Source organism: Panulirus ornatus, chromosome 16, assembly GCF_036320965.1.
Source record: "Panulirus ornatus isolate Po-2019 chromosome 16, ASM3632096v1, whole genome shotgun sequence".
NCBI lineage: Eukaryota > Metazoa > Arthropoda > Malacostraca > Decapoda > Palinuridae > Panulirus > Panulirus ornatus.
Genome location: NC_092239.1, coordinates 6614741 through 6631768, shown reverse-complemented (window position 1 = coordinate 6631768; position 17028 = coordinate 6614741). Strand labels below are relative to the sequence as shown.

The following is a 17028-nucleotide window of genomic DNA, read 5'->3' as shown; positions in this document are numbered from 1 at the left end:
TGTCAGTTAAGTCATTGCAGTCATGTGTACGTGTCAGTTAAGTCAGTGCAGTCATGCGTACCTGTCAGTTAAGTCAGTGCAGTCATGCGTACCTGTCAGTTAAGTCAGTGCAGTCATTTGTACGTGTCAGTTAAGTCAGTGCAGTCATGCGTACCTGTCAGTTAAGTCAGTGCAGTCATATGTACCTGTCAGTTAAGTCAGTGCAGTCATATGTACCTGTCAGTTAAGTCAGTGCAGTCATGTGTACCTGTCAGTTAAGTCAGTGCAGTCATTTGTACCTGTCAGTTAAGTCAGTGCAGTCATATGTACCTGTCAGTTAAGTCAGTGCAGTCATATGTACCTGTCAGATAAGTCAGTGCAGTCATATGTACCTGTCAGTTGTCAGTGCAGTCATATGTCCCTGTCAGTTAAGTCAGTGCAGTCATTTGTACCTGTCAGTTAAGTCAGTGCAGTCATGTGTCCCTGTCAGTTAAGTCAGTGCAGTCATTTGTACCTGTCAGTTAAGTCAGTGCAGTCATGTGTACCTGTCAGTTAAGTCAGTGCAGTCATGTGTACCTGTCAGTTAGTGCAGTCATATGTACCTGTCAGTGAGTGCAGTCATGAGTAAACATAACCTGTTTATGATTACCTATTTGCACAGTACTTGGAGAGAGTTTTACACTTGTGGCACCTCACCTTTTAACCTTTCCTTAGTATATTACATTACTACTTAAACTTCTGTAACAGTTCGCATACGAAGTCACACAATTTTAGCCTATTTATCTCTATAACACTTACTTAATTCCCTCTTGTGACCTCTCGTTGCTCTATCGTTGCATTTTTGCAAGGACCCAGAAGACCACAACCACAGTACGGGACAGTGGTACAACAGGTTCTGAGACTTCTGTCGTATGGGGAGTCAGTAAATTGTTTCGAACTGGAGCATTGACAGAGGAACTCAGCAGATCTCTCTACCCACACGCAAAGCCTTACCCATGTTACCAGTACCAATGAGGATTTGTACACACTTACCTCAGCTTGTGGGATGAACTCTGTGATGCAGTTTACTCTGTAGGTCACCACGATCGCCTGTAAAAAAAAAAAAAAAGAAATGTATATATATGTTAATTACAGTTTAACGCAGGGAGTCTGCAGTTGGAGTAAATAGTGCATATATTCATAATGAAAAGGTGATATATGTATTCTGGAACACCTGATCGTCCCATCATGTGTACTTATAAGGTGATGCTAGTACGCTGTCTCCTACTGGGAATAAAACTCTCTTCAAACTGATAGAACAGAGATCATAGGAATAAATATTGTATTGTCGTACCCCTAGCTAGACTGGGGTCAAGAAATTGTTCCTGTTTCCTGCTATGTATCAAAACTTGTCATCTTTCATCAGCACGTCGATTTTGACTTTTAGTTTGTATTATATACTTGTCGATGTATATATGTTTGTATGTATGTATATACCAACAAAATTTCGGGCGACCTTTGTTTACAGTTTTTCTCGAACTAGATGGGAGCCCCAACCTTGGCCTGGAATGCGCTGAGGACGTGTGTTGGGGCTAGGTGTCCGTCCCTGAGCCTCTGGAGGAGTGTTGTGGGAGACAGGGCGAGGATAGCCAGCCTCTCCTCCGTCAGTAGCTCACCGCTGTCACTCAGAGCAGCTCGAGACGGTCTAGCGCCAAGCGTACCTCCCGCTGCCTCTGCTCAACCGTCTCCTGCATCTTCTCCTGTCGGGGAGGAAGAGGCATTCGAGTCAGCTGCAAAAATTATCTGGTAAGGAAATTGATGTGTAATTGATAGGAGAAATTAGGTGTAGTATTTATTTTCATAAATGCTAAATTGATCAAGAATATATAGGTTAAATGTAACCTTTAAAGGTATTATCATTATTTGAGGAAATTCATTAGGTTGAATGTAACCTTTAAAGTTATTATCAATATCTGAGGAAATTCATTATGTAATGTAACCGTTCAGCAGCTTCATATCAAATGGTAACCAGTGATGGGCTTCTGAAGTATTAACACTTGCTCTGCAGGTAATGTACCATACTAACGCACTACACATATCCACATTTTATTAATGCCATATTTTTTTCCTTCACAGACGCCCGAGTGTCGCAGAACTGGAGAAGAGCGGAAGGTAATATTGCTTGTGTGTATTGTAGTACAAAGCACCTTACACTCATACACACTCCCACCCCATTGTACCTGCCTCCACCTTACCTCCAGCAGCCAATTTAGTCGTGCATATTTATTTCAACGATGTTTGTATAGATTGAATTGGAACGATGTGGCATACCGGGGTCGACGTGCTGTCAGTGGATTGTACCAGGGCATGTGAAGCGTCTGGGGTAAACCATGGAAAGTTGTGTGGGGCCTGGATGTGGAAAGGGAGCTGTGGTTTCGGTACATTGTACATGACAGCTAGAGACTGAGTGTGAACGAATGTGGCCCTTGTTGTCTTTTCCTAGTGCTACCTTGCGCACATGCGGGGGGAGGGGATTATCATTTCATGTGTGGCGGGGTGGCGACGTGGATAGAATAAGGGCAGACAGTATAAATTATGTACATGTGTATCTATGTATATGTCTCTGTGTATATATATGTATACGTTGGGATGTATAGGTATGTATATGTGCGTGTGTGGACGTGTATGTATATACATGTGTATGTGGGTGGGTTGGGCCATTTTTTCGTGTTTCCTTGCGTTACCTCGCTAACGCAAGAGACAGCGACAAAGTATAATATATATATATATATATATATATATATATATATATATATATATATATATATATATATATATATATATATATATAATGTCAAAGCAGAAATATGTTAATTTTGTTTTCAAAAGCTACCCTATTTTGGCTTCCCTCCCTCGCTTTGCTCCTTCATATCTAGCTTCCTCTCTGGCCCATCTGTCTCCATAGTTGTCAGTGGATCAACCCTTCTTCCTTTCCCTCATTGAAAATTAATACTTGGCCGAAGCCTGGATGACTTGTGTTGCTTACTGATTATTCTTACCTTTGATTTTGAGCACGACATACCGCCGGGGAAAGTGGAAGACATGATGGGTTCCCTGCAACAAAAAAAAAAAGATCGGATTAGTAAAATGAACTGTGGTTTCGCAGGTGAAGTAAAGTCATCCTCTATCATATTTATACTGTGGTGTCAAGAACTCCTCACACCACTCGACATACACAACCACAAAATCCTTGCTGTATCTCCTTACCCAAACTACGGAACATAGTCAAATATCTGTTAATTCCTTTGGTCAACCACTGCCAGAGAAGGGGGACTTGACCAGTGGCATTAGGTGGCCAGGACGCAGACGAGAGACTGGGGGTCGTATGTGACCTGTACGTAGGGGGAAATCGTGATGTGACCACGGGGTAGGCGAGAAGGGACTTGCTTGACAAGGTGCAGCTGACAGGGGGAGTCTGTATAACGCTTTCCACTGGACATTTCTTCCTGTTGTGAAGCCCTTCCCGCTATTTAGCCCTTATTCTGCACAGTCCTTCCCACTGTAGTGTCAGAATATAAATTATTTAGGGACACTACAAAGTTTCAGGATATAGTCGAGGAACACTGCCTTTTTTCAGGATATATTTAGGTACGCTACAGAGGACAATGTAGCTGTTGTTTAGGCACGATCGAACAAGGGAGGTACGAGGCAAGTCAAAAGAGCATAAGGAACTCATTAGGGAGCTTAAAGATGATTATAGGAAGGTCGTGGTTGCTGAACAATTGCCGAGGTTCGATGTATGATGCGATTTTTAAGTAGAAGGTTAAGTGTGAGTAGCAGAGACGAGCATACGTATTTGTAGGACCAAAGAAAGAGATTACTGGGATGGCTTTAGGAATGGGACCATATTTGCAGTACAAAATATCCACCACCATGCATCATGTGGCGGATATTCCTTGACTATTTGTTATGATTTAAGTAGGCTGGTGCTTTATGTTGCCAGGCAAGATTGCTAACAGGTTTCCTTTTGTTCCCAGAATGACTCTAAATGTCCTTGTATTTCTCTCAAGTTATAAGTGGACTTTTAACCGAAGGTGGCGTTAATATTATTCGTGTAATAAAAAGCGTTGTTATAATATGTAAAAATATGATAAGCCACTCGACAGGTTTGCATTCCACTTCAGCCGTTGCCCTGCTCTGCCTGTCTCGTTATTTTCTAAGTTAAACACATAAACATCGAAGCAAAAAAATCGGACCCATTTCGGGACAAGTGAAGTCTTTGGAACAAACATTTTAAGCTACGATAAAGTAGTTTTTTTCTCTCATGTATGTGTGAGGACTGTTCTACTACTTTTGAGGTAAGGTCGAAGGTGACTGATGCTCTAGGGTGCATGTCAATATTATTATTGTGAAGAACACTAACAGTGGAGCAGTCTACCTTGTGTTGATGTCCTTGTGTCTACGTGAGATGTTGCCATAGCAACCAAGAAATTATTAATTTGTGCTTACGTTTTCTTTATTGTTCAAGTATAGCACCAAGGAAAATGTGATGAGAAGGGTAACTCAACAAGTTGTGCACAATTATTTTTCGCGATGTAACTGCCTCTGACGGGGTTAAGATTCCTTCAAATAACGATTTGAATAACGAAATCCTTAAGTTTTGTAGGTTTTAAATATATAAGGAAATTTCCCAAATACTACACCTCGAATATTGGGAAGATTTGGAATACTTTAAATTTTAGAGTATTAACTAGGCGCGAGTAGATAGATAATGTAATGACTGATAATAGAAATATTAGAATTATATATACATATTAACGAGAAAGATGACACTGTTTATATAAACAAAGCTACCAGTCTGGGAAAGTTAATAAAATGGGCATTGAAGGATGCAACATGGTTGGACCTGACAGTGGCAAGGCACTATCAGTAAAGCCCATGTCATAGCGTCTTGAGCGTTAGTGATGAACACCACACTCGCAGAAATTAAATATAGGTTGTGGACAATGAAACGGTTGAATTGAAGACTAAAGGATCAGAATTGTCATATTCTCTTTGTAAATATAGAGGATTTAAGCCCCAGTCATAGATCCAAATAATAAGATCCAATTAAAATATGTGAAACCGCATGTAAGGATTCCATCTGGTCTCTCATCGCGCTCATATTCACAAAATTTTACAGGAAAGCTGAAGGGAGGAACAGTCAACAGATCCTCAAATTCACACACACTCATATCCCACCAACTTACTCATGAGCCTATTCCACCACAATGTTACTATTGTTAATTAAATGGGACACTACAGATCTGTTTGTCCAGATTGAACACAGACACCTCAGAAATACTATCCATTTCATTGAATAAACACTTCCATCTTCAAGCATCTTCTTGTCAATGTAGGCCTTCAAATGGTAGGTTGACATCAGCCTCACTCCAAACATCAGACTTAAATCCACAACAAATTAGCAAGAGACGCTGAGCTCTTTTAGTTTAGTAAACTTGGTTAACCTCTATAAGGTTGTAGAGGATAAATGTTCAAATGATGAACATCAGAATCTGATTGTTATAGGGTCTGTGGGGCTATTGATTTTAGCTAAATAGGATAATAGTAAAAGTCTTTCCAGACACTGGTGCAGAAATTAACTTGATTAAATCAAATTGCATTAAAAGATTGTGAGAGGGATCAGAACAAGATTATACCTTTGGAGATACTGGGTAAAGTGTCACATAGCTTACAGGTTTTAGATAAGACCTTAAGACTGGGGTACTACATAGTTCATCAGGTAAAATCTAGAGGAGATATTGTAACAAGTATCACTGCTAGTATGTGAGAAAATAAGCTGGACTATAAGGCTCCTGAATGAACAATAGTTGTTCAAGGATGCAAGTTACTAATGATAACTCATGCAGTAAATTACCAAGAATTGAAGTACCATACAGATTCTTACAAGTACCCAGTACACAACCCACAAGAGAAAGAGTACATCAAGGATGTTCATGCTCCGAGAGTGCTTTAGTACATCTGGGTCATTCACTATCGGAGAATGATGTACCTATTAATTTAAATGTGTTGAGGGACTTAAGACATACGGATAATTTTTATCATCCTGAAAAAATAAAGGGAATTTTAACTCGTGTTGTAAATCTGTCTATTTATATCTCTTGATGCCTGTTTCCTTTAGAAACTCCCTTAAGTGTGTGGCCATGGCAAAAAAAGTCTCCATTACTGTTGAACTCCATTGTCACTTCTTAGCCTTTAATGCCTCACCTTTAACAGGCCATTGGCAGAGGGCAACTGTAGTGCAGTGTTTTCGGAGGCTTCTGCCTTATGTTCCTATTACCTGCTTCTACCTTATGTGTTTATCTAATATTCTTGCTTAGTGTTCCAACCTACTACTTCTAGCTAATGCTCCAAGCTAATGTTCCTTCCAACTACTTCTACATAATGCTTCTGACTAATGTTCCTACATACTACTTTTTTCTATTGATCCTACCATTTTGCCTAAAGGCAGGGCCAGTGCTTAGTGCTTACTGCAAAAAATCTAGTTACAAAGAATCATTTGTGAAGTAATATGTGTGCCAAGGAGAGATTGTATGTTTGCTGACAGAATACCAACAGTTCATGTGTGGGTGAGGTAGAAAAAAAAGTATCTACCTGGCTCAAGGGGTGCAACTTGACAACAACTGAAGTACTAACTTACTACACATCTGTCACTAACATTCCTAATACCTAGGCAGGTAGTACCTGGTCAGTGGCAGCCTACCAACTATGATGTAAGGATATTTAAAAACAGTTTATCAAGAGTAAAAGTGAAACTCATAGGTGCAAAACTCACAGACACACAGGATACTGCACCGAGTTGTGTTTAGAACCAAATTTGAGCTGATTAAATGGAATCTTTGTGGAACTGATATCCCATGAGACACGAGATGGGAAATTCTCCTTCTGCTTGGCCAGTAGACTGACACAGGACCTTATCTTTTCTAAAGGGACGTGTCTGGTTGACTTTCCAACATTTGAAGCACCAATCAGGGAAGTTAAAATGGTCATTAGAGAAGATATAGATTATTCTACTCTGATATCATCAAAGTAGCCATCCCTGCATTATATAATTGAAGATGTAAATGTAGAGTTGATTCAGTGCACCTCATATTTCATAGAACTATTTAATGGTTACAGGAACTCTTTTGCCTTAAAAGGGGAACCATTAGGATTAACTCACTAAATATTTCCTTCCATACCTCCTATAACCTGGTACACACCCAATTTATGTCCCTGCCTATAGACTCCTTCATTCTCAATGACAAACAGTGCATGAATGTGTAATGTAAAACAGAGGTATAACAGGGTGTAATTCATCCTAAGAGGTCCTTGTGGGATGCCCCACTTACATTAGTACCAAAAAAGGATAGAACTTTGAGGCTTGTGTTAGACCGTAGGCAGTTTCCCTATATCTGTACCTGGCAAAATCCCCTTATAATTAGGTTATGATAAGGTATTTTCGACCTTAGATTTGTTCCATGGTTTATGGCAGATACCTCTGGATGATGCCTAAGCCAGTGGATGCTTTCAGCATCCCAGGGAAAAACACTGGGAGTTGACAAGGATGTCCTTTGGACTAAGGTCATCACTCATAATCTTTTAAGGCTCATGACAATGCCAGTGGGTGAGGCAGAAAGAAGAGACATCTACATTCCTTCGATGTTCTGAGATGAGTACTCTCTTTGATCTGTGTAAATGATCTACCCAATGGTATGGACTCCTACTGAATATGTTTGCAGATAATGCAGAGATCATAAGGGGAATGAAAAGCATGAAGGATTGAATCATCTTACCCAGATTCAGACAACGAACATTTCAAGAGATGTGCGGATAGAACAACTGGAGGACAGAACACAAAATTAAGCAAGAAATTTGTTATGAGGGATGTAAGAAAGTATTTCTGTAGCATAGGAGTGGTGAACGGATTAGAATGACCAAAGCATAGTTAACGAAGTCTGCATACAGAAATTTAAGAAATTGTAGAAGGACGAATGTTCAACAAATGAGTCCCCACAAGTGTAAAGCTCACCATACAGTACAAGTGGGTAATTACAAATTCTTATAAATATATTTATATTATTATACTTTGTCACTGTCTCCCACTTTAGAGAGGTAGCGCAAGGAAACAGACGAAAGAATGGCCCAACCCATCCACATACACATGTATATACATATGTCCATACACGCACTTATACATACCTATACATTTCAACGTATACATATACATACATACACAGACATATACATATACATACATACACAGACATATACATATATACACATGTACATAATTCATACTTGCTGCCTTTATTCATTCCTGTCGCCACCCTGCCACACATGAAATAACAACCCCCTCCCCTTGCATGCATGCGAGGTAGCACTAGGAAAAGACAACAAAGGCCACATTCGTTCACACTCAGTCTCTAGCTGTCATGTATAATGCACCGAAACCACAGCTCCCTTTCCACATCCAGGCCCCACAAAACTTTCCATGGTTTACCCCAGACGCTTCACATGCCCTGGTTCAATCCATTGACAGCACGTTGACCCCGGTATACCACATCGTTCCAATTCACTCTATTCCTTGCACGCCTTTCACCCTCCTGCATATTCAGGCCCTGATCGCTCAAAATCTTTTTCACTCTATCCTTCCACCTCCAATTTGGTCTCCCACTTCTCCTTGTTCCCTCCACCTCTGACACATATATCCTCTTGGTCAATCTTTCCTCACTCATTCTCTCCATGTGACCAAACCATTTCAAAACACCCTCTTCTGCTCTCTCAACCACACTCTTTTTATTACCGCACAAATCTCTTACCCTTTCATTATTTACTCGATCAAAGTACCTCACACCACATATAGTCCTCAAACATCTCATTTCCAACACATCCACCCTCCTCTGCACAACTCTATCTATAGCCCACACCTCGCAACCTTATAACATTGTTGGAACCACTATTCCTTCAAACATACCAATTTTTGCTTTCCAAGATAATGTTCTCGCCTTCCACACATTTTTCAGTGCTCCCAGAACTTTTGCCCCCTACCCCACCCTGTGACTCGCTTCCGCTTCTATGGTTCCATCCGCTGCCAAATCCACTCCCAGATATCTAAAACACTTCACTTCCTACAGTTTTTCTCCATTCAAACTTACCTCCTAATTGACTTGTCCTTCAACCCTTCTGTACCTGATAACCTTGCTCTTATTCTATTCTCATTTACTCTCAGCTTTCTTCTTTCACACACTTTACCAAACTCAGTCACCAGCTTCTGCAGTTTCTCACCCGAATCAGCCACCAGCGCTGTATCATCAACGAACATTAACTGACTCACTTCCCAAGCCCTCTCATCCACAACAGACTGCATACTTGCCCCTCTCTCCATAACTCTTGCATTCACCTCCATGACAACCCCATCCATAAACAAATTAAACAACCATGGAGACATCATGCACCCGTCGCAAACCGACATTCACTGAAAACCAATCACTTTCTTCCTACTCATACACATACTTTACATCCTCGATAAAAACTTTTCCGTTTCTAGCAACTTGCTTCCCACACCATATATTCTTAATACCTAACACAGAGCATCTCTATCAACTCTATCATATGCCTTCTCCAGATCCATAAATGCTACATACAAATCCAGTTGCTTTTTCCAAGTATTTCTAACATACATTCTTCAAAGCAAACACCTGATCCACACATCCTCTACCACTTCTGAAACCACACTGCTCTTCCTCAATCTGATGCTCTGTACATGCTTTCATCATCTCAATCAATACCCTCCCATATAATATCCCAGGAATACTCAACAAACTTATACCACTGTAATTTGAGTATTCACCTTTATCCTCTTTGCCTTTGTACAACGGCACTATGCATGCATTCCACCAATCCTCAGGCACCTCACCATGAGTCATACATATATTAAATATCCTTACCAGCCAGTCAACAACACAGTAACCCCCTTTCTCATACATTCTTATTTATATATATATATTTCTTTCAGGTGTTGCTGAATGCCCCTTGCATAGGATTATGCCAGAGATGAAAAGTAACCTTTGGAGAAGCTGTGTCACTAGGATTACAGTCTCATCAGAAGATTCCATTATCTCCCAGCAGATGGAAGCCTCTAGAAAGAGGGTTGGCATAGTGAGCCTGCACTTCTTTGGTTGTCAAGTGCACTCTTCTGACCCAGGTAGATGTCTTTTTTTTCTGCCTTACCCACATAGTAACTACTGGTATTCTGTCTACAAACATACAATCTTTCCTTGTCACACATAACACGACAGCACTTAACTAACACAACTCTATATTTTCCTGCGGTGAGCACTGTCTTCAAGCCCTGCCTTTTGGGAAAATGGTAGGAGCAATATATAGAAGTAGTTGGAAGGAATATTTAGGCAGGAGCATTAGGTAGAAACATAGGTAGAAGTAGTAGGTAGGAATATTAGCTAGTAGTTGTCAGTAGGAACATCAAGTAGGATTCCCTGCACACACTGCGCTAGAGTTGCCCTCTGCTAGTGGCCTGTTAAGGGTGAGGCACTAAAAGCTAAGAAGTGGCACTGGAGTTCACTAATTATGGAGACTCTATTGCCGTGGACACCCCTTTCAGGGACTTCCAGTTGGGAACAGGTGTGAAAGATATAGATAGATATTTAAGGTCCTAGGATAATTCTTTTTTCTTTTTTATACTTTATTATTTCCAATATTAGGAAGGTAATGCCAGGAACTGATAAAGAAAACCTGCATCTGATCATATCCATTCTCTAGCTCCCTATCCAAAACCAAGCCCTATAGACCTTTCCATGGTTTACCCTGGGTGCCCTAGTTTAGCCCACCGACAGCAAGTCGACCTTAGTATACCAAGTCATTCCGATTCATCCATCCTGTGCACATCTTTCATCCTCCTACATATATTCAGGCCCCGATTGCTCAAAAAAAATTTCAGTCCATCCTTCCATCTCTAATTTGGCCTCCCTGTTCTCCTATTCCCTACACTTCTGACACGTACATCCTCTTTGTCATCTTATCCTCGCTTATTCCCTCTATATGTCCAAACCATTTCAGCACACCCTCTTCAGCTATCTAAACCACACTCTTTTTATTACCACTAATCTTTGTAACCCTTTCATCACATAAGCAATCAGACCACCTCACACCACATATTGTCCTCAAACATTTCATTTCCAACACATCATCCACCCTCCTCCATACAGCCTTATCTATAACCCATGCCTCACATCCATATAATAATTTTGGGATTACCATTCCTCCACACATACCCATTTTTGCCCTTCCTGAATTTTTTCTCTGTCCATGCATCCTTCATTGCTCCCAGAACCTTCACCCCTCACCCACCCTATAACTAACTTCCACTTCCATGGTTTCATTCGCTGCCAAGTCCACTCCCAGGTATCTAAGACACTTCACTTCAGTTTTCCTCTGTTCAAACTCACATCCCAACTAACCTGTCCCTCAACCCTGCTGAACCTAATAACTTTGTGTATGTCCCAGTTTTTAAACCTTGTATTCCCAATCACCAGTCCTTTTTCAGCACACAACTCCACAAGCCGATCATCATTTCCATTCATAATATTGAATACCCCATGCTCCCTGATTATGCCATCAACTGCCACATTACTCACCTTCGCATTTAAATCACCCCTCACTAATACCCAATCTTTCATTAAAACTTCTGGCACACTCACTCAGCTACTCCCAAAAAACTTGTCTCTTATGGTCTTTTTCCTCTTAGCCATGTGCATAAGCACTAATGATCCCCATCTTTTGCCATCCACTTTCATTTTTACCCACACCAACTGCTTCAGGAATAGAGCTACTCCTTCCTTAGCTCTTGTCCTCTCACCAACCCCTGACTTTACTCTTAATACATTTCTGAACCATTCTTCTCCTTTATCCTTGAGCTTTGTTTCACTCAGAGGTAGAAGATCCAGGTTTCTTTCCACAAACATACTACCTCTCTTCTCATCTTGGTTATATCCAAGCACATTTGGACACCCCATCCTGAGCTTTCAAGGAAGATGAAAACTCCCTTTTGGCTCCTTTTAGAAATTGAAATTCAAGAAGGGAAGGTTTTCAGCTCCCTCTCCCTTTAGTTGCCTTCTATGACACTCAAGGAATATGGAAGTGCAAATCTTTTTTCCCCTACCCCAGGGGTAAGGACATTTATAAACAAATAAATATCTTTCTTTCATACCTGATTGGTATTTCCTATGCAAGCAATGTAATGTCAGGAACAGATAATTAACCTTGGAAGAAAAATCTTTCTTCTTTGGGAAAGTAACTTTAACTTTCTAGAAGGGGAAACAGAAGAAGGAGTCACACGGGGAGTGCTCATCCTCCTTGAAGACTCAGATTGGGGTGTCTGAATGTGTGTGGATGTAACCAAGATGAGAAAAAAGGAGAGATAGGCAGTATGTTTGAGGAAAGGGTCCTGGATGTTTTGGCTCTGCGTGAAACAAAGCTCAAGGGTAAACGGGAAGAGTGATTTGGGAATGTTTTGGGAGTAAATTCAAGGGTTGGTGAGAGGACAAGAGTAAGGGAAGGAGAAGCACTACTGAAACAGGAGTGGTGGGAGTATGTGATAGAGTGTAAGAAAGTAAACTCTAGATTGATTTGGGTAAAACTGAAAGTGGATGGAGAGAGATGGGTGGTTATTGGTGCCTATGCACCTGGGCATGAGAAGAAAGATCATGAGAGGCAAGTGTTTTGGGAGCAGCTGAGTGAGTGTGTTGATGGTTTTGATGCACGAGACCGGGTTATAGAGATGGGCGATTTGAATGCAAAGGTGAGTAATGTGGCAGCTGAGGGAATAATTGGGGTACATGGGGTGCTCAGTGTTGTAAATAGAAATGGTGAAGAGCTTGTAGATTTGTGTGCTGAAAAAGGACTGGTGATTGGGAATCCCTGGTTTAAAAAGAGAGATATACATAAGTATACGTATGTAAGTAGGAGAGATGGCCAGAGAGCGTTATTGGATTATGTGTTAATTGATAGGTGCGTGAAAAAGAGAGTTTTGGATGTTAATGTGTTGAGAGGTGTAACTGGAGGGATGTCTGATCATTATCTTGTGGAGGCGAAGGTGAAGATTTGTAGGGATTTTCATAAAAGAAGAGAGAATGTTGGGGTGAAGAGAGTGGTGAGAGTAAGTGAGCTTGGGAAGGAGACTTGTGTGAGGAAGTACCAGGAGAGACTGAGTGCAGAATGGAAAAAGGTGAGAGCAAAGGATGTAAGGGGAGTGGGGGAGGAATGGGATGTATTAAGGGAAGGAGTGATGGGTTGCGCAAAAGATACTTGTGGCATGAGAAGTGTAGGAGGTAGGCAGATTAGAAAGGGTAGTGAGTGGTGGGATGAAGAAGTAAGATTATTAGTGAAAGATAAGAGAGTAGCATTTGGACGATTTTTGCAGGGAAATAGTGCAAATGACTGGGAGATGTATGAAAGAAAGAGGCAGAAGGTCAAGAGAAAGGTGCAAGAGGTGAAAAAGAGGGCAAATGAGAGTTGGGGTGAGAGAGTATCATTAAATTTTAAGGAGAATAAAAAGATGTTTTGGAAGGAGGTAAATAAAGTGCGTAAGACAAGAGAACAAATGGGACCATCGGTGAAGGGGGCTAACGGGGAGGGAAAACAAGTAGTGGTGATGTGAGAAGGAGATAGAGTGAGTATTTTGAAGGTTTGTTGAATGTGTTAGATGATAGAGTGGCAGATATAGGGTGTTTTGGTCGAGGTGGTGTGCGAAGTGAGAGGGTTAGGGAGAATGATTTGGTAAACAGAAAAGAGGAAGTAAAAGCTTTGCGGAAGATGAAAGCCGGCAAGGCGGTGGGTTTGGATGGTATTGCACTGGAATTTATTAAAAAAGGGGGTGACTGTGTTGTTGACTGGTTGGTAGTGATATTTAATGTATGTATGACTCATGGTGAAGTGCCTGAGGATTGGCGGAATGCATGTATAGTTGCCATTGTACAAAGGCAAAGAGGATAAAGGTGAGTGCTCAAATTACAGTGGTATAAGTTTGTTGAGTATTCCTAGGAAATTATATGGGAGGGTATTGATTGAGAGGGTAAAAGTATGTAACAGAGCATCAGATTGGGGAAGAGCAGTGTGGTTTCAGAAGTGGTAGAGGATGTGTGGATCAGGTGTTTGCTTTGAAAAGAATGTATGTTAGAAATACTTAGAAAAGCAAATGGATATGTATGTAGCATTTATTGATCTGGAGAAGGCATATGATAGAGTTGATAGAGATGCTCTGTGGAAGGTATTAAGAATGTATGGTGTGGGAGGCAAGTTGCTAGAAGCAGTGAAAAGTTTTTATCGAGGATGTGAGGCATGTGTACGAGTAGGAAGAGAGGAAAGTAATTGGTTTTCAATGTATGTCTGTTTTTGGCAGATGTATGTGATTTCTCCATGGTTGTTTAATTTGTTTATGGATAGGGTCATTAGGGAGGTGAATGCAAGAGTTTTGGAGAGAGGGGCAAGTATGCTGTCTTGTGGATGAGAGGGCTTGGGAAGTGAGTCAGTTGTTGGTCACTGATGATACAGCGCTGGTTTGGGTGACAAGCTGCAGAAGCTGGTGACTGAGTTTGGTAAGTGTGTGAAAGAAGAAAGCTAAGAGTAAATGTGAATAAGAGCAAGGTAATTAGGTACAGTAGGGTTGAGGGACAAGTCAATTGGGAGGTAAGTTTGAATGGAGAGAAACTGGAGAAAGTGAAGTGTTTTAGATATCTGTGAGTGGATTTGGCAGCGGATGGAACCATGGAAGTGGAAGTGAGTCGCAGGGTGGGGGAGGGGGTAAAAGTTCTGGGAGCGTTGAAAAATGTGTGGAAGACGAGAACATTATCTCTGAAAGCAAAAATGGGTATGTTTGAAGGAATAGTGGTTCCAACAATGTTAAATGGTTGCGAGGCGTGGGCTATAAATAGAGTTGTGCGTAGAAGGGTGGATGTGTTGGAAATGAGATGTTTGAGGTCAAATGTGGTGTGAGGTGGTTTGATCGAGTAAGTAATGAAAGGGTAAGAGAGATGTGTGGTAATAAAAAGAATGTGGTTGAGAGAGCAGAAGAGGATGTTTTGAAATGGTTTGGTCACATGGAGAGAATGAGTGAGGAAAGATTGACAAAGAGGATATATGTGTCAGAGGTGGAGGGAGCGAGGAGAAGTGGGAGACCAAATTGGAGGCTGGAAAGATGGAGTGAAAAAGATTTTGAGCAATCGGGGCCTGAACATGCAGGAGGGTGAAAGGCGTTCAAGGAATAGAGTCAATTGGAATGATGTGGTATACCAGGATCGACGTGCTTCAATGGACTGAACCAGGGCACGTGAAACATCTGGGGTAAACCATGGAAAGTTTTGTGGGGCCTGGATGTGGAAAGGGAGCTGTGGTTTCGGTGCATTATACATGACAGCTAGAGACTGATTGTGAATGAATATGGCCTTTGTTGTCTTTTCCTAGCGCTACCTTGTGCACATGCAGGGGGAAGGGGGTTATCATTTCATGTGTGGCGGGGTGATGATGGGAATGAATAGAGGCAATAAGTATGAATTATGTACATGTGTATATATGTATATGTCTGTGTATGTATATATATGTATACGTTGAAATGTATAGGTATGTATATGTGCGTGTGTGGATGTGTATGAATATACATGTGTATGTGGGTGGGTTGGGCCATTCTTTCGTGTTTCCTTGCGCTACCTTGTTAATGCGGGAGACAGCGACAAAGTATAATAAAAAGAATATTAAATATATATAAAGTACCATTTTCTGGCACATGAGATGCATCACCATATAAAATTCACCCTGAATTTAGAAGGAAATACTCAACAAAAAAATCCCTCAGCTCATACAAGCACTTAACATTTACTCTTGCCATCATTAAACATTGAATGTCATTTGGGCATGCTTAGACCATGCTTCTCTCTAAATATGTAGCAAAAGATGTTGCCCTTGCAAAATCAATTATATTTAATGATCACTGATACTCTCTTACCTGGGAAGATCTCCTCAAATTGGCTCTCGTAATAGATATGACTTGTACACACTTGATTTGTATACCATTTTCTACAAAATATCCTCCACGTACAATAAAGGAAATGTGTACATTTTGTGGTAGGATGCAGCAGTCTGAAGTGCCCTGCTGCTAGTTACTGACTCTCGCTTACTCATTTAGTCTCAGAGTGAGTGATTTAAATTAATATTTTATGTTATAAGTTTGTTTCTATTTTCTTTCTTTTTGATGGTACATAGTTATGATTTACCAAGCTAGTTAGGGTCTTGATACCCATTCAGGTGTCTGCTGATAAATGTTTAGCATTGCATCAGATAGTTGTTTTAGCAACTTAAAGGCATGTAGTGGTTAGTCTTGCTCGTGACTTTCCTGGTGGACATTTAGATGTTAATAAATATAAAACAAGATTTTGAAACATTTCTTTTGGCCTAAGATAAGGAAGTATGTTTTAAGGTATTGTCAGACATGTCTTAAGTGTCAGCTACCAGGAAAACGTAATTGTGTAATTCCACCTACTCCACTACAGACCTATCCATGTTGTGAAAGAACCTCTAAGTCACATCCCCATAGGATGTGTAGGTCTCATGCCAAGAAATAAGACTGGAAATCTATTCACCATCATGTGTGCTACCACCTGTTACCCAGAAGCTATTCCCTTGAAAAGTAGTTATGCTAAGTTATTGTCAAAGCTCTTCCCTTGAGTGGCATTCTTTGTAGGTTTCAGTCTGATCAGAGTTTGAATTTCGCTTCTGGTCTGTTTCAGAAAGTTATGAAAGAGTTTTCATTGAAAAAGTAATTAGCCACATTAGGTAGAACTAGTAGGTAGGAGCATTAGGTAGAAGTAGTCAGTAGGAACATTAGGTAAAAGCCTCTGCAAACACTGCACTAGAGTTGCCCTCTGCCAGTGGCATGTCAAGAGCAAGGCACTAGAGGCTAAGAAGCAGCACTGGAGTTCTCTAGTGAATCACAAGGAGCTCTGGAAATATTTCACCAGA

At 40.8% G+C, this 17028-nt stretch overlaps 1 protein-coding gene across 1 annotated transcript in view; it reads right to left on the bottom strand.

The window, feature by feature from the left end:
* The window catches only part of LOC139753891 (fatty acid amide hydrolase 1-like), a 36121-nt gene that overhangs the window by 18136 nt on the left and 957 nt on the right, over window positions 1–17028 (bottom strand). The window contains 4 exon segments of the mRNA XM_071670846.1: window positions 1012–1068; window positions 1516–1652; window positions 1655–1718; window positions 3018–3072. Of these exon segments, the coding sequence (XP_071526947.1) occupies window positions 1012–1068; window positions 1516–1652; window positions 1655–1718; window positions 3018–3072 (313 nt within the window).